At 40.6% G+C, this 21,223-nt stretch overlaps 2 protein-coding genes across 3 annotated transcripts in view; one reads left to right on the forward strand and one right to left on the reverse strand.

Annotated features, from left to right (window-relative positions):
* LOC124648596 (histone deacetylase 8-like) overlaps positions 1 to 21,223 on the reverse strand; it is a 44,004-nt gene that overhangs the window by 14,883 nt on the left and 7,898 nt on the right. The window lies entirely within an intron of this gene.
* LOC124707521 (COX assembly mitochondrial protein 2 homolog) lies at positions 5,702 to 6,428 on the forward strand. Of its 2 annotated transcripts, XM_047239179.1 has the most exons (3): positions 5,702 to 5,857; positions 6,074 to 6,142; positions 6,244 to 6,428. In XM_047239179.1, exons 2-3 carry the CDS (start codon positions 6,098 to 6,100, stop codon positions 6,406 to 6,408), a joined length of 210 nt encoding a protein of 69 aa, XP_047095135.1. In that variant the 5' UTR covers positions 5,702 to 5,857; positions 6,074 to 6,097; the 3' UTR covers positions 6,409 to 6,428. The 2 variants fall into 2 exon arrangements, with proteins under 2 accessions (XP_047095135.1, XP_047095134.1); XM_047239178.1 differs by lacking the exon at positions 5,702 to 5,857 and having other exon boundaries at positions 5,897 to 6,142.

A 21,223-nucleotide genomic window follows, 5' to 3' on the forward strand; every position in this document is an offset into this window, starting at 1 on the left:
GAACACCCGAGAGTCGCTAGAGGGGGGCCCTGTGGGCCCCAGATGACAGGGTGGCGCGGCCTAGGCCTTGGCCGCGCCCCCTAGTGTGTCACCACCTCGTCGCCCCTCCGACTCCGCCTCTTCGCCTATATAAAGGTCCCTGACCTAAAAACCACGACACGTTCGACAAAACCAGAGAAAACCTTCCAGAGCCGCCGCCATCGCGAAGCCAAGATCTGGGGGACAGGAGTCTCTGTTCCGGCACTCCGCCGGGACGGGGAAGTGCCCCCGGAAGGCTCCTCCATCGACACCACCGCCATCTTCATCAACGCTGTTGTCTCCCATGAGGAGGGAGTAGTTCTCCATCGAGGCTCGGGGCTGTACCGGTAGCTATGTGGTTAATCTCTCTCCTATGTGCTTCAATACAATAATCTCATGAGCTGCCTTACATGATTGAGATTCATATGATGATGCTTGTAATCTAGATGTCATTATGCTAGTCAAGTGGGTTTTACTTATGTGATCTCCGGAGACTCCTTGTCCCACGTGTGTAAAGGTGACGAGTGTGTGCACCGTGTGGGTCTCTTAGGCTATATTTCACAGAATACTTATTCACTGTTATGAATGGCATAGTGAAGTGCTTATTTATATCTCTTTATGATTGCAATGTGTTTTGTATCACAATATATCTGTGTGCTACTCTAGTGATGTTATTAAAGTAGTTTATTCCTCCTGCACGGTGTAATGGTGACAGTGTGTGCATCGTGTAGTACTTGGAGTAGGCTATGATTGTGATCTCTTGTAGATTATGAAGTTAACTATTGCTATGATACTATTGATGTGATCTATTCCTCCTTTCGTAGTGTGAAGGTGATAGTGTGCATGCTATGTTAGTACTTGGTTTGGTTATGTTGATCTCGTTATGCACTCTAAGGTTATTTAAATATGAACATTGAATATTGTGGAGCTTGTTAACTCCGGCATTGAGGGTCCGTGTAATCCTACACGAGTTAGTGGTGTTCATCATCCAACAAGAGGGTGTAGAGTCTAGCATCTATCTATTTATTCTGTTATGTGATCAATGTTGAGAGTGTCCACTAGTGAAAGTATGATCCCTAGGCCTTGTTCCTAAATACTGCTATCGCTGTTTGTTTACTGTTTTACTGCATCTATACTTCCTGCAATATTACCACCATCAACCACACACCAGTCCTGGACAGCAAAGCACTTTTCTGGTGCCGTTGCTACTGCTCGCATTTATTCATACCACCTGTATTTCACTATCTCTTCGCCGAACTAGTGCACCTATTAGGTGTGTTGGGGACACAAGAGACTTCTTGCTTTGTGGTTGCAGGGTTGCATGAGATGGATATCTTTGACCTCTTCCTCCCTGAGTTCGATAAACCTTGGGTGATCCACTTAAGGGAAACTTGCTGCTGTTCTACAAACCTCTGCTCTTGGAGGCCCAACACTGTCTACAAGAATAGAAGCACCCGTAGACATCAGTTGTCCAAAGAGAGGATACAACCATAAGGAAGATATCCTAGTGGAAGATGTGTACCAACATATGTTATGATTAAGTAAGAGTTATCCAGACTGGTAATAGGAGTTATATCAATTGATGAAGATAATTAAGATATCCTAATAGAAGATGTAGACCAAGTTAAGTAATGAGTAAGTAAAACTATCTAGACATGTGAAACAATTGATAGTAAGTGATAACTATGAGTCATATGAGGTAGTATAGACCATGATGAGTCAATCATGGGAGATAAGGAAGAGAGATATGAATAAAATATGATTACTTACATGGTAGAGTTGTTAATCATATATGATTCACCTGAGAATCATTATGTGATGGAATAGAACATTATAATTATTTTGGAGGAGTACAATAAGAAGCCAAGTGCTAAACAATAGTGCAAGAATTATGTTCCAAAAACCATGGGAACAGTGTCAAGAACATTAGGTCCATAGCCTTACGATACAATAACTTGGAAGTATAGGAGCTATATTCCAATAGTTATGTGTCTAGAATAGTGATGTTAGAACCGGACATATCATTGAAGTAGTCCTCAACAAAATGGAAGCTAAGTTAGTACTTCCAAAGAAAATTAGGTTAACCACAACTATCCTAGACCACTTTGTTTCAAGTTTATCTCATTGCAAATGTGCAATTAAGGTAAAGGTTGAGACAAATAGTAGAATTCCATTTATTCGTGCTAAGTATCACGATATAAACCTATATTATGTGGTGTTCTATACTACACATCAAAGCCTGATGTTTAGAGATGTCTTACTCAACAATCATATTCAGGCTTATGATGATGTGTATTATAAGCACAAAGCTGAATCTTCTTGGATTTTATTGGATTTTCATTGTTTGACTAGATCCATACATGAAGTTTGACTTCGATATGCAAATGCATGTTGCAATATCAAGTTCTTATTTAATGCTATAGATCTAGAGGGTAATGGTATTCGTGTGAGGAAGTGACGAATTCTGAAGATTCTGAAGACAAGATGAAGGTTCATCAGAAAAAGGAAGTAAAGTTGTGGGATGTAACAACAATACTCTGAATGAAGTACAATCAGAAACTCATGCTTACCTCAACAGAGGAGTACTTTTGTACGAAAGAAGCATGAAGGTGAGAAATATAATGATTATGGTGAAGCTGAAGCAGATCCATAGTCAACATAGAAGAGGGAATGCATGGGAAATCACTTAGGATACTATAATCATAGTGTCGGCTAGTGGTTTTCTTGCAAAATAAACCCTGAATGAAGGAAGGTGATATATGAAATCATAGCAGACATAAGAAGACCATAGTCGATATCGGAAGACCACAATTGGTATAATATCAATACTTGCGAGATAAAGTAGAAGATGTCTCGTCCAGTTGATCGAACCTATAATAGAATCCATTTTTAGATATCAAATAGCCACAGTTGGTATAATAACCACAGCTGGTATCAGTTGGTATTACAAATAGTCCACGATTTAATTATTTGTAACAAAAGTTTGTGAACAAATAAAAATCTTGTCAGCCAAATAGCTAGATCTATAATCATTTAGTCGAAGGATTCACATTGGATGTCCACAATCGAGTGGATACACCACAAACATTCTTCGCGAGACCTTAGAAGAAGTAAAACCCATAAGTTAGAACCAGACCAATATTCCAACCATAAGTCCAATAGTTGGAAGAAAAGGAGTTGAAGACCATAAGAAAACTCTAAGGGGTAGAGTAAAGATTGAGTTGGATATACAATAACTCAATACTTTGAGCATAATAGAAGAAGAAGGTCTGAACTGAGAGGAAGTTCGATCTTATTTTCATAAGATTGTTGAACAATACCTTCAGAAGGAGGTCAGACTAGAAGCCGAGGTTCATACCTCGAGGACGTAAGAAGTGGATTATAACTTGAGCAAGTAAGTAATATCTACTCAGAAGTACTTAAGCTCAAGTAAGTCAAAGATAAAGAAGTTGGACGAAGGAAATATCAGAGACCAAATATAGCTCAAGGAGGTCAAAGACTGAAGGGATTTGACCATACCAGAATCGGAGACTACATGAAAGATTCCTTTCATGGAACCTAAATGAATCTAAAGAGTTATAGGTATCAACTATAAAACATGACTGGATAGACTAAGGGAGTCTAATCCATTCCTTGGGAAATAAACCATCATCATGAACAATTCCATGGTAAGCACCTTACTAAGTACCATTATTGCAGTTTTGGTAGTAAGGGAAAACAAAGACCTATTTACCAATTAGGAGTATGTTACCCAATTAGTCCCCAATTAAGATTATTAGGACAAGAAGAAGTTCCAATCATTGAATCTTCAATGAGAAAGGAAACAAGATTGTAATATTGAAAGAAATCATGGAATTAAACTAAGAAACCATGACTCAGAGACAGACACTAATGGATTCCAGGAAGAATCCGGACAATGGATATATTCAATTATATCTAGTGAGATCACCACGGAGTTTGAGAAAAGATGTAGTCTGCACAAGTCAGATCCACACTCCGGAAACGTGAGAGTGTTCAAACTTCGAGGACAAAGTTTAGTTTAAGGGGTAGAGACTGTAATATCCCAGGTTTAGAGGCAAGAAAAAGAGAGAACACGAGAGTGTGAATTGCATTCATGCATAGAAAATCCGGAGAATTTTCGCGCGTTCATCTAAAACACAAAGGGATAGAAGTTTCTCTTGTGTCGATGGAATTGATGTATGTCATCGACACAAGTGTGATAAATTTCAACATGACCTTTGTTGATTTATTATGTTTTCGAGGGAAATAGTTTGAATTCAAATTCAAGAATTTGAATTGGAATTTGAATTCTAAACAATTATATAACATACAAAGTAAAAACAAATAGGAATGAGAATCAAATATTACTAATAACCATTTAAATAAGTATTATTACAACACTTATTGAAATATTACAAGTTACAAAAGAAATATGAGATTACAAAATGGAACTAAAAGAAATTCTAAATCTAATCTAAATCTTCTCAACATTTCTTATTCTTCTTTTCCTGCAATAAGAAAAATAAAAAATAGACAAAGAAATGTTGTGTTAAGGTTAAAATGTTTGTCTCCGCATTTTGGGAGACATTTTAGTTTTGGAAACTAGCTAATGGGAGTCAAGAACTAGTCTTGATCCCCAAATGGTGATTAGAGGGAATTCTTTCTTAGGCAACATCATGAACAAATAGATCATGTAAAGGGACATATGGGTCATTTGGCATCAACGAGGCATTTCTTCTATAAATGTCCCTAGACTACCCTCTCAACCAGGGGGTCTGAGAGGGGCAAACGAATCTGGGTCGTCCAATCAGGTTGCAACAGTAAAATCTGCATCCCACTTTTCATCTCAGCCGTCGGATGCAGTAATTTTTCTTTCACTTCTTGCTAATCTGGATGACTCCATGACCTCGGTTGGGCCCATGTGCGTGCGGGGCCGGTGTTTCAGCGAGCGATCCAGCACAATCACCACGTCCGTTCTGCACACGCCGTCCGCGTCGCGCCCATGTCCCGCGGTAAAACCTAGATCTCGATTCGTGAAAATATCTGAGCCCGTGTCTCCTCTCTCTCTCGTCTCCGCCTCCCCACTCCCGCCCCGAGCCGCCTCCCGCTCCTCTCCTCTCTGCGACTCCACCCTGGATGCGCTCGCGCCCCCAGGCGAGGCCGCGGTGACAGGCCGGAGGAGGCGCGGCGGCGCAGAGGGTCGCGGTGGCGGGCCAGAGGAGGCATGGCGGCGCGCAGGGACGGCCAGATCGTGGTGGGCGGTGGATTTCGAGCGCAGGCGACGGCGACCTTGAGCGGTGGGTTCAATCCCACCTCGCGATTGCCGGCGTCCTTACAGGTTTGCAGCGGTAGTGGACACCCCAATCCCCGCTCCTCTCCTGCTCCTCTCTTTCTCCCCAATTGGCCCCTCCTTTAACCTCTTTTTTCCTCACCATCAAGGGATCCTGGGCCGCGCACTGCTGGGAGTCGAACTGCGGCGGCGCCGGAGCCGCGAGTCGCCGTCGAGCGTGTCCTTTCCTCTCCTCTAGCCCACACAGCCTCCATCTTCTTCTTCCTCCCGCACATAAGTGACGGACACGGATGGCGGCGGCCCAGCGACGGTAGCCTCCCTCTGGATCTTCTCTCGTTTCATAAATTATAGAAATATAACACGATTGCATCTTATTCGTCACTAGCCAACCCGTGATTCTTCAGTCCCTGACCGACCCATTCTGTACTTATTGCTTTGGTATGAGATATTTTTCAGATTTTTGTTTTGGCGCAATTGCACTTAGTTTTTGGCCCAGGGTTTGCTCAAATCGTGGCTCGGCACTCCTGGTACGCCATCTAGATTTGTAAGGTACTGAGAACAGATTCCCGTGGGATTGTGTATTCGTAAGAAGTTGAAGGACTGTCATTAGCAGAACAAAATTAAGTCTGTGTATAAGCCTATAAGGGCATGTATCAATGTTATGCGGCACTACCAGCTTGCATAGTGTTTCTGCAAATTCTGTCAATTGTGGTATCTAACTTGAGGATTAGTTATTACTTTATAACATGGGGAAAAATCATGCAGGTTTACAGTCCTATAGCTTTGGAAATGCATCCTCATCTCACCCTACACAGGCATCCTATGTGCGCTGAGGTATCTCTATACGGACCTCTGGGTCTATCTGAAGCTTTTAACATTGAAAATGTATATTTTGCACCTTTTCTAATAAAATATCATGTCTATTTGCTCCCCAGATTATTGAAGAATTCCAGAAGTGCCATGTGGATCACCCCTTAAAAAAATTCTTTGGGGAATGCACAGATCTTAAGATTAAGCTAGATCGATGCTTTCGGCAGGAGGTAAACATCTCTATTTTATTTTTTGGGGATTGTGTTCATCAAACACCAACATGCCCATGATGTTTGTTGGTGTTGTTGTATCTGTCTCCAGTCTTGTCATTCCTCCTTTTATTTGATTAAATTGATTTCCTTTGGAGGCGCACATAAGTGGTTATGCATATTTGGAGTTCTTAATCGATTTGGCCAATTTTTTATTCAGCTCATTAATGTGTTTTGATGTAGAAAGGATTATGTTACCAAGTATCCGAATGCACACTTATTCTGAAACTCGTTAACTAACAGGCCATGTTGGCGCTGAGCTTTTGTGATGAGTGGAAAATTGCATAAAGGATCCAAATAGTTATTTTTCAGTTTAGATTGTTTTATTCTTAGGGTTTCTCTATGAACTTTTCCTCTTTGTAAAGTTTCTGATTGTGCTGGTGCTTGATGCAGGTGGTTGAGATGATTAATGGGTTTTTCTTCAGAGAAGGAAAAGGATAAAGGACATGCTCTGGCCTTATAGAATCTGGTATCCAGCCAAGGTATTTTACCTATCCCATATCTATATCATTGATATTTGGAGTGGTTGCTTGCGTCGACAGAGCAATGAAGAAATGGTTAGAAATATTTGGACTGTGCATGAAGAAATGGTTAGAAATAATGGACGAGGACATCAGCTGTGTGCGCTCGAGTACCATGAAGCAAGCCAAATGTGAGTTGGCATTGCAATAGCTATTGCCTAAAATTCGTTGCTTCTGCTGGAATGTACAATAAAGCAATGATTTTATTGTTTTCTTATTTGTGATTGTGATGCTGTAACTAGGTTGTCTGCTCCAAGGTTGCCAATTGTGATTCTGGTCACTTTTCAAGCAGAGAAGCATGATGAAAATTGGTAAGAACCACTTTTTGGTTTATCTTTATGATTTAAAATGAACATATCAGTTTCCAGTCTTCAGAACATCCACACAAATTTATACATGTATATTTGTCCAGCCACTACAGAGATGGTTTTCCTCTCAAATTGGGAAGTTCTTTTCTCTGAAATATTTCAGAATAGTGCCTTCGGAGATTCAGGTGAAGTTATTGTTGCAATAGGAAAAGGGAGATGGGCCAATAGCTTTTACTCACTGTCCTCACTAAATATCTGTTCGCTTGGGTTAAAAACTTAAGATGCACTCAGATGTATATGTGCCCTTTCGCGGTGCGGATTTTGCTATTATCATCTTTCTATGCAAATAACTTTCACTCACCTGTCTTTACTTAAGAACTCGTTACCTAGGTTAAAAACTTAAGATACACTTAATGTCTATGTGTCTTTCTTAGTGTAGATTTTGTATGATGGTCTTGCTATGCCGAGATGCTTTGCTCAGAGCTCAAGGATCATGCATGAAGAAATGAGGAGCTAAGATCACGTGTGCACAGATGAACTGCAAATCACAATCAATTAGGAAGTTTGGACATTAGTTCGAGCACCGGCTTCAGTTAGTTAAGCCTGCAGGAAAATGGTATGGTTAATGGTTAATTTGTGCAATATGAACCTGCTCAGAATTTTTTCATCATCAATTGGACATATCTTGCAGGAGTTGGATTAATTAGGTACGAGCCCAAGCGAAAGGCTTCAGGCATGGCTCACTTAGGTGTAAAGAGGTGTCTTGCTTTCTATTTGCTATTTTGTACCTCCATTCGGGTCAGCTTTGTGTAGATTCGGTAGAACACGAGTGGCAGCAGCCTGATTGACATTCATTTCATATGCTGAAAAACATGCATCCCTAACGGATAAACTCACTTTCTTTCTATAAGTTTGTGATCTTTCATGCCTTTTGTAGATGGAATAAATAAATAAAAATAACTGAATTCATAACCGGATCTGTCTCGGTCTAAGTAGCAGAATTTGCTGCAAGTTGTTGGCCATCCCGGCCCAAAGCACCAGGTATAAATATAGCCTAGAGACAATATTTTTAATAGAGTTGTGGGTTGGCCCTGTTTTTCTAATAGAAAGATATAATCTGTCTAAGCAAGCAGTGGGCGTCATTCTTGTGCTAGATAAAAAAGCTGGGTACGAAGGGATACAATTATAGATGAAAGGAAGCACTAAGATCTGTTCTAGATAAAAAACTGGGTAGGAAGGGATACACTTATACAGATGTGGAGTAATGTATTTTCTTCTGTGCTAAATAAAAAACTGGGTAGGGTGGTGCACAATGCCAAAATACATAAAGCAGTTGACAATGTAGGACCTCTGCGTTTCTTTTCATTGAATTTGTCCACTGCTATTTTGTGCTTCTCTGGTTGGAGAACCAACAACATGAAGCTTTCGGATGACTCCCATGTCTTGCTCCAGATGATAGTGCTAATGGATTGGAGGTGAACCAGGTTGATTATTTGCTACTATTTCTGTTTTTCAAGTATTTTGGGTCTGTCAAATGGATAAATTTATTAGCAACGCCACAGTTCTCAGGAAAAATATCAGATGGATGCTGCATGTCTCATATTATACAAGCAGTATGTCCAGGATTGTCCTCTTAATTGGCTTGATGAATTACATGTGCAGGTCATCCCTCCCTGTGAATCCTTTAGAAACATCAGACCCACCTGCTAAAGTGGGAACAGAAAAGTGGTAATGTTTGTTTTCTTTGAAAAAACACTCATGTTTATGGTGATGTACACATATGTATTTACTTAGGAAATGACTACTTACAGAATATCATTGTTCTTTTGGGTCCAAATTCACGTGTTTCAGATTGAGTGCTTTGATTGTTCTATCTTTTGGTCGCATGTTCTTGTGTAATGTTGTTCCAAAATAGAATTGAGCTATATCCCTCCTTTTTTAAAATTTGCAGTGCTAATACCTTTTGGGACAGGATCGTGCAGCCGGATGGGGCAGCCTCAGCGACGGTTATGACTGCGGCGCAGGTATGCTTACCCTACAAACCTCTCTTTCTTCTCGTTTGTATTCTAAAAGGCTGCTGCGCTACCCAGCTAGCCAGGGCACCCAAAGGGGCAAACGCTCGTTGATCGTTGGATGCAATGAACTCCAATCCCGCTTTTCACTGCAGCCGTCCTATCGGTGAATTCTTTTCTCACTTGTTGAGCTTCTCACTGAGTCGATGATGACTGGGGCCAGCTACGTGCGGGGGCCAACGGTTAGAGACAGCCACATACACTCGTTCAGGTCGCCTTCCATCTCCATCCGCAGGACAATGAAAACCTAGATCGAGGCATCCAAATCTGCTCCCCAATCCCCGCCCCTCCCTCCTCACCAATCCTCGTCTCACCTTCTCCCCAATCAGCGGAGGCCAGCGGCGCGCCGCCTCTCCCCCGAAATCGAGCTAGCGCGGGGCGAATCCGCGGCGGCGGCGACTGGAGGCGCCGGGCGCGGGCCGGATCCACGGCGGCGACGACCGAAGGCGACGGGCGCGCCGGAGACGGTCCGGCCGCCTCAAGTGAAGGACCGGTGTGGTCGACCTCTTCCTCCTCCTACGTGCTCGACATGTGAAGCATGAACAGCCGGTACAGGATGTCCACCCAGGTGCATGCACTCTTCTCCTCCTCCTGATTTTTTGACTCCTTCCCGCAAGGTTTTTGTTGAAATTCCAAGGAGGTTTGGGGAGGATTTATCTCTGTAAGCTATGGATTTAGTTCTTCAAAAATATTAGTTCCAGCCAATCATGTCAAGAATCCTATATATTTTAGATTTATTTGTGCAATTTCATTTGTGCTACTTTTAACACAATCTGTAATGATATCAACCTCGCTGCCTATTGTACTAATCCCTTCTGGCCAGATCGTCTCCTCTCACCAGTTCTTACATAGCATTATTTGTAGAGTAGTTTGATTCACTGTTGTATCTCACTTTTCAGCTGCACAAGGAACGGTGGTGGAGTTGGTGCGAGTCAAGGAAGGGCTAGGAGAGGTGAGAGCATCCCAGTGACTGCCACCCGGCGATGCCGGTGGCCAGCACCTCGAGCCAGGTATGGTTCCTTTCGTTCTTGACTTCTACATTTACTTCGCCTCCACCATATGGCTAGCAAAGATATTGGAGTCAGCTCTCGCTCATCTGTTCTAGATCCAGTATGTTATTCAGCTCATTAAAATTGTTGGTGTTGATGATAATTTGGTGCTCTTTTTGCAGCTTTGACATGGATTGGAGCAAAGAGAAGAGTCACAGGAAGGTGATTTGGAGGAAAGAGGTGGCCACCATCTCAACAAAAGAAATTCTTACTCTAGGGAGCATTTTCTTACTAAATATCAAAATCCTCTCAATTCTTGTTCTTCTCAGTTCATAGCCTGTCAGACAAATATGCATGCCCAGACACACTATCTTCAGTTTAGTACCTTCACGAGTAGAGGACAGATTAGGGTAGCGACTTTTAGGTTTCTTAATTACAAACAGAGAAAAGTTCAGTAAAGAGTTATGGCTTAAGTTACACAGCAAGGGTGCCTTTGTTCTGCAGTTTGGTAGGGTAGATGGCTTGATGTTCTTTTAAGTTACTGCCTGTAGTTTCGGTTATTTGATTTACTATCATTGTTTGCACAACTTGTCATTTCCCCATGCTTTGCTCCTCAACCTTCCATTTTTTTTATTTTCAGAGCAAAGAAATGATTATTACCTTCAAAATGATGTTTGCCCCACTCAGACCACATTATTTATAAGAATTCAAAATATTTATATGAATAACTTACCCGTCCTCGGTTCCCTAATATAAGACGTTTTGGCAGGCTAATCTAGCATTCCAAAGCATCTTATATTAAGGAACGGAGGTTGGGGTTTTTATTTATGATGTATACATATTCTCTGATCACAGTGATTGTTGTTAGCCATACATATATATCCTCATTAAGACATGTGAAACAGGACAGGTAAGAAAATAAAGTCCACCTTTACGTGAGAAATATCAAAGCTGGATCCACTGGATTCATCTATCTCAGATTTGACTTCCTGTGGAAAATAATAGAGGACACTATCCATGATATTCTACCTATACAACCGTAAAATCAATGGATTGCCATCCTTTCAATAAAAAGTCTGAAGATATTGTATTATGTTTCAGGTAACAAGAGCAAAGGCTGCTGCTGATTGTTGGGTTCCAGGACTAGAAAGGAACACCGAAGCTTATACGCTTTAAAGGATCAGGTTTGTGTTTCCATGAGCCTCGACCGCCGAAACTCATTTGAGATTAGAAGTTACCATTGTGTTCGAACCACTCTATATTATGTTGAAAACTTGATATAGCAGGCCCAGAAAAGTTTAATAGGTGGCAGTTGTAGATTGACACATCAGAAAGCACCATGCAGAGTGTGCAAGGTCCTCCATTCTAATGGGAAATTTGACATTGCTAGAACCAACGATATTCTGAATTTCAGTGTTCTAGAATACCTCAATAGTAAGTCTCAAAAGAATAAAATTGGTTAAAGTACAGGTACAGTTGAAAATTAGGTAAACCTGACAAAACAAAATATAAATGTGGGTCTATCTAGAATTATACTATCATATAGGAAATAATATTACTGTGTTAGCCTTCGGCTAAGATGAAAAAAAATGGTGCTACCTTCTCGATACAAATATGTTGACAACCAATAATATGTAGTTCTACCTTTTCTTTTTTGCTGTTTTGGTGTTCCATCTTCTCCAGCAAAGCCATAGGCTTTGGACCCTCTTCTCCGCTCTAATATGGCAGCAGCCAACAGTTGGTGACAGAGCAGGTTTGGACGGGGCTACCTTACCGGATACCTGGGTGGTTTGGATTTGAAATTCCAAAATCCTATTTTTTTGTTTAACCCCTTTGCCTTATTTATATGTATTCTTTAGCTCCCCAGTTATATTAGCTATTTAGCTTAGACACCATCAGAGTATTTGTTAAATATGGTCCAAGTGTTATTTGTTAAATGCTTCTACTGTCGCCAGTTGTCTTCTTCAAACAGTGCAGCATACATGCATGCCCTGTAATAGTCGGAAAAAGAGTAGAATGAAACATATTATTGTAATATGAGCTATTTACTATGGTGCTACCTTTTAATTCTATCATTTGTGTTGTATGCCAGTGTATTTGCAATTCATTACTTTCTTATCAACCTGGTGTGCAATCAAAGTAGTATTAGTTGTCTATTTCCTTTGTGTTTTATTTTATACTCATAAGACATATGGCTTCAATTTCGTCTGTCTTTGCGCCGGGGCGCAATGGGTGTGCTTTGCAATTATACACCATGTGTAATGTGGGTGCTTTTAATTTGAGTTTGCTTTAGGATGTTCAGATGGCAATTAATTCGATGATGAAGACATTAGAAATACTAGCCATGAATATTTTTATTGGAAAATATACCGTTGTTGTAGCATCATTGATTCCAGGATTAATAATTATTATTAATTTGATTCTCTGCATTACACATAAAATTTTCTATATAACAGTTCTCTTCCTTTAAAAAATATTCTATTTCTTCAAGACCTTAGAAGATAAGGTGTTGATTATGCTACTAAATTCTACCGGATGGCCAATTATCTAAAACATTTTTTATCACTCAAGCATGGCATTTGTCAACCTATCAAAAAGTGCAAATACATTAAAGCTTTGTATGAGTACTAAATTGAGGATACAACTTATATGGTTGAAATTCCAACCTGATTTTGCCACATGCCTTCTAAGACCGTTTGATAGTAATTTGTGATGTAAATAGGAGTTTTCATGCAATAAATTCAACTTTGGATCGGATACTTGCGTCTCTTGAGTTTGTACATAATGTTGTACAATGTTATTGGACCTTAGCTAAAATCTGCAAAATGTTCATACAAATTTCACCACTTAGATTCTGGAATATATTTATAATGGTCACAATATATTTATAATGGTTACCATCAATTGATAGAGGTCTTAAACTGTGGTATAATTAACCAAAATTTGACTGAGAATGGCTGCAGCGTCACTGATGAGTGTGTCCAAGGGGTTGGAAGAGGAAGAGGAGGACGTAGGTGGGGCGGAAGGAGCTGTCGCATCGGAGCAAAGAGAGTAGCCAAAGGAGGATGGAAGGGCCGTCGAGGATATTTTCTCAAGCGCGCACCGTCGGATGCTATTATAACTTAGTCTGGATGGCCACCCAACCCAAATGCCCTCCCTTTACCACTACGGTGGCGGCGATGGCGGGAAGAGCAGAGCTCCACTCCAAGCCCTCGGTGTTAAAATAAGCCAAAACTTATGGTTTAAATTCTGATTTAATTATGTCGTTTACGCGATAGCGCAATAGGTTGAAGCACGCCTGTTATAATTATTGTAACTGCCCAATTTTATCACCAATATTATCATAGCCAACTACTAAAAATAAATAACTCTTTATGTTGATGAAGCCATTGAAAATATTGGCGACACCTTTCAGTTAAATAACCTTTCAACTGAATATATCAAGACAACATGAGTATTTGATAAGAGATTTTTATTGTGTTTCTTACAACTTTTTTCTATGAATATTTAATGGTACCTATTATATTGGGCAACCGTCATTTGATGTGTTTCAGGCATGTTTTCCAAAATAAGAATACATGGCATTTAATTCTGCTTTGTTCTATTGGTACACGTAGCTTGAGCACAGACATATGACTCCACTTGTGAACTGGTTGCTACAAATCAAATACTTAGGTTTGTTATGCCTTCCCTTTACATAAGGTCCTATTTCTGGTGAGTATACACTATGTACTTCTTTAGATGATGATTGATGTTTCTTCATATATTAGATGGTTGTGTTTTTTTCTCTTCTAGAAATAGACAGTGCCTTTAGTTTAGCTGACAGGAATATGTAGTAGGTAGACCGAAAGGTGTTGTGTGGTTTTACAAATGGTTTAGACTTCCGCATTGAAATAAATGGAGACGAATATCACATGAGGGCTTTCTCCTGCCCTCGTGCTCCCTGGCCTGCATTCTAAATTGCTTTGTTCCGGCCCACCCAAACTTAGCTAGCTCCCCTGCTACTTAGTGGGGGTTCAGAGGACAGAAGGAAAATATGCACAAAGAAATCTAACCGAAACAAACAAGTTAATTTAACTTGTGTAATAGATTAAGTTGTGTATCCGTGTTTTCACTTCAGATAGAAGAAAACAACTTAAGGAATCATCCCATCTACTAGAGATTTGTAAAGTGGTAGAAGCTTATGCATGTTGCTGCAGTTTGTTAGCTGGGAACCACCTCCTCAATGTAGTACTGTTGTTACAGAAGATACAACATAATAGATTTGAAAACAATCCCTGGTATTGTGTTTCTAAGTAGTACTATCTTATGCAGATAGCTACAGTGTGTTGGTTGAACACTTTTGTTTCTACTTTACTATGTGCTTACCAAATTCATTAATTTTTAGTTTTGGATTCCAAGCAGAGGATACTTGAAATCCTGATTAGTCACATGCATGCCCTTATAGCAGGGTTAATAGTCCTCACTTTTTAGTCTGTGTATGTTCTATTTTCTTATCTGTATATTTGATTGTAGTTTTTTTTGTATTTGCTTTATAGGCTTAATATCAGAGGAACCAACGGTAATGGTGTATAGTGATCTTGGTGCACATTTGTTCTTTGGTTCTTAGTGATGATCCTGGTGTATTCTTATTGAAGGAAATGACACTTATTACATACTTATTGTATGTGTTGATGGCACCCAAAAAACATGATATTTATGTATATTTATTTCTCTTTGCTATGAATAAATGGTTGGATGCAACAAATGTTGCTCCTGTGTTGTACATGTGTTATCTGTAGATATTTGCTTGAAAGTTTTTATTTTATTTTAAAAAGATTGCTTATACGAAGCTTACGGTCTCTCAAAGACATTGAATTCTTGAACAACTAAACATACATCAGCCGAGTAAAACTTATGTTTTTATTTTCTTTAAAAAGGATTGCTATACAGGCATAAGGGCTTTCAAAGACCTACTAAATTCTTGGACAACTACACGTACATCAACAACATAAAACTTATGGTTACAATACTGTCTTGCACTTGCCTGTGTGTTGGAGCGCACCAGGTTATCTCAAGTGATAGCAAGTCGGCGGCGATTGAAAGAGCAATGCAGAGTCATCTCAAGTGATACCAACACCGGGTCATCTCAATTGATAGCAAGTGGGCGGCGATCTAAAGAGCAGCGCATAGGGTCATCTCAAGTGATAGAAAGTGGGTGGCGACCGAAAGGGTCATCTCAAGTGATACCAAGTGGGCGGCGATCGAAAGAGCTACACGCTCCCGAGCCTCTGGTATTGAAATAAACCAATGCTTACAGTGAGCAATGCGGTAACACGCCCAATCGGATACTATTGTACTCGATGACAAAGCTGCGCTCCAATCTGCGGTACTAAAATAAGCCAAACCTTATGGTTAGCCTCCGCCATTTGCGCGATAGCGCAACGGGTCATCTAGTTATCATAGAAAACCAGTGATCAAGAAGGCAACCAGGGACACAAGGCAACATTATTTGAGGCAACAAGGCAACTATTTAAAAATTTCCCTCTAATCTAGCTAGCAACCATGAAGGCTCACAAGTTTATTTAAAGTGATCAGTTTTGACATGGAAAAGTCAAAATGATCTTAAGAAAATATTGTATAAACCCACTTGTTAATTAAGCATCAGCTTAATTAATATTTAAGCAACATTTACTATACAGAGAACAATCACGAGGATTAAGCAACCAAATTATTAAGCCATAAGTAGTCAGCTCACATAAGTATTAGTAGCTATTGAGTCAAACGAGGAAGCTCACAGTGGTATCCACAAAAGAAAGGAAAATAGTGATCATTATCTATCTCAGCCGTGTCTTGCACAAGGGGAGAAGTACCAGCTTGGTAACTTGTACCCTCAGGTGGGGGCCATCTGGCAAGCGGCATGGTCACCACAGATAGGGTGTGTGTTGTCACCACCACAACAACAGTCCAGCACTACAAAAGCAAAGCAGTAGCCCAGCCGTACCATATGATGCATACACCAGCAAACTCATTCCTGCAGTTCATCTCACACCCCAGCACACTATCCAGCAAAAGCAGCACATCACTCAAATTCCTAGAACAGCAAGAACACAACCATATAGCCTGGAACAAGCACAAACAGCTAGGAGGAACAAGCTGTCCACTAGAAGGAGGTTTCTTTCCAAGTCAAGAGGCCGAGGTACAAGGAGCAACAGGCAAAACAAAGGAAAGAATACAAAGCATCAGATCCATCCACCCTTCGACAAGGTTTTCACCTAGGAGGATTAGAAGGATTTTTCTCTCAGCCTTGCATAGAGGTGCTATGCAAAAATCATCCTGGAGAATAAATAAATAAAGAAGGTACGAGTAGTATCTGTTCCTATCCAATAATTTTGCCTCAGCCTTTGCATCATAGGCAGGGCCAAGATATCAAGCATAAGATCTGTTCTTATCAAGTAATAGCCATTAAGAGAGAGACCATCTGTGAGGGCAACAAGATCCCTGAGTAAAAGGCACCAAGCAATAAGGTAGATGAATCTGGTAGCACATTCACTTTACACAACCACATGCAAATAGCTGATATTCCACACTTACAAATGATCAGAGGATCTTTAGATCATTTGGGATCCAGTAGAAAAGCCACATGACTCATGCTATTACCAGTCAGAGGAACAGAAGTATGATTTAATCATGTGAGGCATGCAATTAAGCCATCCAGTAGACCAATCAACCATCTATACACAAGAAGATGTATATCTGGTTAACCTAAACTCAACTTGGTAATTAAACCAAACACCAGCTACTACAAGTAGCTCAAACTAGAACTTGAGTATAGGCAAATTCGCCTACCAGTGAATTCATTTAGTTAATAATACAATGTGTATTCAGTTTTGACATAATTAAGACACCACTATAATCACAAGTGCCAGGATGCGTAATAATCCAAATGGCGGCACCAGATTAAACCTAATGCACATGTCAGCTAATTGAGTAGTTGACTAGCTCAAGTCACATGTCACTGAGCACACTTATAATTATACAAACCACCATGGAAAATTCAACTGAGCATAAACATATATCTCCACTACAACAATGTCAGGGGCATATAACTTTAAGTAGTAGCTTGCAGCATCAGAGATCATAATCATAGGCAGAGAAGTGGGGAGGATTAGCTTACATTGCAATAGTTGTAGCAGCCGATGTAGTCGACGCCAGGGTTGCGTTGCAGCATCATTCCGCCGGCATCAAGGTCGTGGATGCAGTGGCAACAACAACACACCACAACCAAACCATCACCGTACCAGTACACCACCACCATGCAATTTCCACTGCCACAAACTCTCACATATACCAGTACAACAAACCATAGCAGCGGATCGATGACGCCGGGGTTGCAGAGGATGCCATCCAGCCGGCGTCGAATAGTAATAGTCGAGGCAGCGATAGGTGGCATGGAGGTCTGCGGCGAGGCCAAGCCGGGAAGTAGCGTCGGAGGAGGGGACCGGCGACAGCCAGAACTACAAGGGTGAGGGTTTGCTGCAGGCGTGTAAGCGGTGAACATCAGGGCGGAGCTTTGACCGCTGCCCGCGACATCCGGCAAGGTCGACGATGGCTGGAGTAGGCCGGTGGCGGCCAGACAAGCCACCAGCGACCGCTAGGGTTCCTGGTCGGGGGCGGGCAAGAGAGACCGCGAGGATTAAATCGACCTGGAGGAGGTAGTAGAGAGTAGTGAGGCGTACCAAAGCCCTAACTCGCAGGAGCCGGAGAGGGCCGGGCACCAGCAGCGGCACGGCGGAGATTTGGGGGCGAGCATGGGTGTCGGCGGCGTCTCGGTGAGCGGGAGTTGGTGGAGGCGAAAGAGGAGAGGACGGCGAAACCTAGTCCGTGAGCAGCGGCGTCGGGGGTTGGCCGTCGGCTGGCCGGAGCGGCGCCGGAGGAGCACATCGGAGAGCCCCGCAGAAGGTCACGCGAGGTCGTCGTGTGCGTGCGTGGGTGAGAGGTGAGCGTGAGTGGATTGGGTCGGGTCGTGGTCTTCAACCAAGCCGACCAGGCCAACTCGGTTGGACCAGGCCATTGGGCCAAACCAACGGGCCATCTGGTCTATTTTTTTTCTTTTCTTCTTTTTTTTTGTATTAAGTTTTCATCATTTTAAATTAATGAAATAACATACAATAATTAAAATTTGGTAACAGAAGATTACCTCTATAATAATAATATAAAACAAATACTTTAAAACTAAAGGAACAATAATTTGGAGTTTCCTCTAATTGAACTATTAAGACCTAAATACTACACATATAATTTTCTTGTTTCTATTTTCACATAAAGAAAATATTAAATATTACTTTGCATTAAAATGCCATATTAAAGAAAACAAATATTTATTGATGGTTATGTTTAATCGTATGAAAATCATAATTGATCATTACTTCAACCATTATTTAAAAACCCTAAACCCTAATAATATTTATCATATTTTATTTAAGTCTTTTATAATAGAATGTTAAATCCATTATTATTTCTATTCCAAAGTTGTTAATAACTTAAACTCTATGACCAATTACTAATTTAAGAATGATATCACAATTAGAAACCTAGTTCTAATATAAGTAGAACCTTGATCTCACTATTTTATGTAACCATCCTAAATTGTTTTCAACTCTAAAACCCTAGTTATTTGTAACATGTGATCATATGCAAATTAACCTTAGTCATAGTACTAAACTAAGCAAATAAAAACATTAAGACATTATCAAATCAAATACGAATGAAGTTATTACCTTAATAACTATATGGTAGATTAGGAAACCCTAATTACTTGTTGAATAAAGATTACAACCTCACTATTTCACATGAAACCCTAAAACCCTAAATTCATTTAAAACCCTAGATCCTATTACCAAAGCCATCATCCTTACTCATCCTTAATTAGCATCACACAATTGTGATGAACTCCAATAGCATCTATACCCAATAATTATCATTACATCACCATAACCCACTAAACCCCGCTAGTATTAGATAATTATCAAACATCCTATTTAGGAACCAACCAATCTTTACCTAGGGAATTAAATAGCAAACCTAAACAACCTCAACCTAATTATTATACTGCTTATTATTTAAGAAGTATGTTCTTCAAAAGTTATTCTTTTGAAGAAAATAGAGAGTATCCTCAACCCTATCTAATAGAACCTATAACCCTAATTGCAATATTTCTTATTACTTAAGAAGTATGTTCTTCAAAAGTTATTATTTTGAAGAAAATAGGGAGTAGCCATCAAACCTGCTTAATAGGATTGATAAACCCTATCCAGCTATCAACAACAAGGTATACCAACCTTGATTACACCTATATATAATGATTTGATTATAATATGACTCATTAAAACCATATAAGCCCTAGTAGCTGATGAATCCAACATTGTTGGGATCCAACTAATACTTACCCTATAAACTAGTTGCAACCCATAATAAACCATAGAACTCCACCACCCTGATTATTATACTTGTTCTTTATTAAAGAACATGTTCTTCAAAAGTTATTCTTTTGAAGTATATAATAATCAACCATTAACCATGACATATAGTACTAAAACCAACCACTATTCATTACATGTTAGGATTATACCAAATATTATTGTTGTGTGCTATTAGTATTATTGTTATAATATATTGCAGCACCTGTTTATGATACTAAGCAACCAATCCTTAATAAGAACCTTGTTGTGAATCACTCTAAAAGTGCAACACACCTGAACTAATCATTACCACTCACTAATCCTAAATCATCGGGGTTAGGTCACGCTTAGAGCGATTGCATCTCATACTTATGCATTATTGCATCCTTGGCAATCTTTTAAACATCGTCCTTACCGGACGATGATGCTATTTCAGAATCTGGAGTTATTGCGTATCGAAGACCTTGCCTGCATAATCTTGCGAGTCAAGAAAGGCAAGTTCATCACTTGCTCATGTCATTTGAGTATCTTTATCAAATTACTTGCAAAGTACTATGATTACCACTATTGCATAAAAACCAAAACCACTATTTTCATAACTATGAATATGACTATGTGGTTGGCAATGGAACCATGGATTGTGTTGATATGGTGGAGGTTCCATTGCAAGGGTTTATATCCATCTAGGATTAAACAACAAATGTCGCGATGATTCTTGTGCCGTAATACCCGTGTTAACCATAAGATCCGGAGTGGGACGGAGTAGTCAAAAGTGTTTCCACCTCTCGTTCATCAACGGATGCGCTTTACCGTAGACACTTGTATCCGTCTGGGGCGAGCGGTAGGTCGGGGAAGCCTTAAGTCCCCACGGCATTGTCCGTAGACACTTGTCGCCCGAAGAACAAGCGGTAGGCTGGGGAAGCCTTAAGTCCCCACGGTATTGCGGTCTATGATGGGTTGCAGCTACCGGCGAAGGAGTTTGGTTAACGAGTCCTAAACTGTCGTCGTGGTCGGGGTCCACCCTGAAATCTATGGGAATAATGGGACCGACGAGGACCCAGGGTCGGGATATGCAACAAAGGGTGGGTGTGCGAGGTAGCGGAGGAACATGATTGGCTAGACCTTATACCGGGCCTCACACCATAGGAAGTGTGGACAAGCCTGCAGCTTGGGTGGCACCAAGGTTATGATCTCTTATGGGTAAAGCAACACACCTCTGCAGAGTGTAATGAATCGTGACCTGTCACTCCCTGTTCCGGGATATGGAACTGCGAACGCTGCCGGAAAGGAACTCCATGAAGTTCTAGTAAACCGGTGAAGGCTGACGGACATAGTTCTTCTGAATAAAAGCAACCCTTTTGAAGAAATGGTTATGAAAACCTGCATTGGTATTAGACTTTCTGGTCTAATGTTGTAGCTAGTGCATTAAACACCTCTTTCCTATAATGAACTTGTTGAGTACGCTCGTACTCATCCCACTCTTAAATCCCCTGCTTAGATATGAAG

This window comes from Lolium rigidum, chromosome 4, assembly GCF_022539505.1.
Source record: "Lolium rigidum isolate FL_2022 chromosome 4, APGP_CSIRO_Lrig_0.1, whole genome shotgun sequence".
Lineage (NCBI taxonomy): Eukaryota > Viridiplantae > Streptophyta > Magnoliopsida > Poales > Poaceae > Lolium > Lolium rigidum.

Excerpts from the sequence above, each read along its gene's own strand:
- LOC124707521 (XM_047239178.1), top strand. The coding sequence starts at position 5,957 with ATGTATCAATGTTATGCGGCACTACCAGCTTGCATAGTGTTTCTGCAA. Across the intron at positions 6,143-6,243 it reads GGCATCCTATGTGCGCTGAG|ATTATTGAAGAATTCCAGAA; the intron begins GTATCTCTATAC and ends TTTGCTCCCCAG.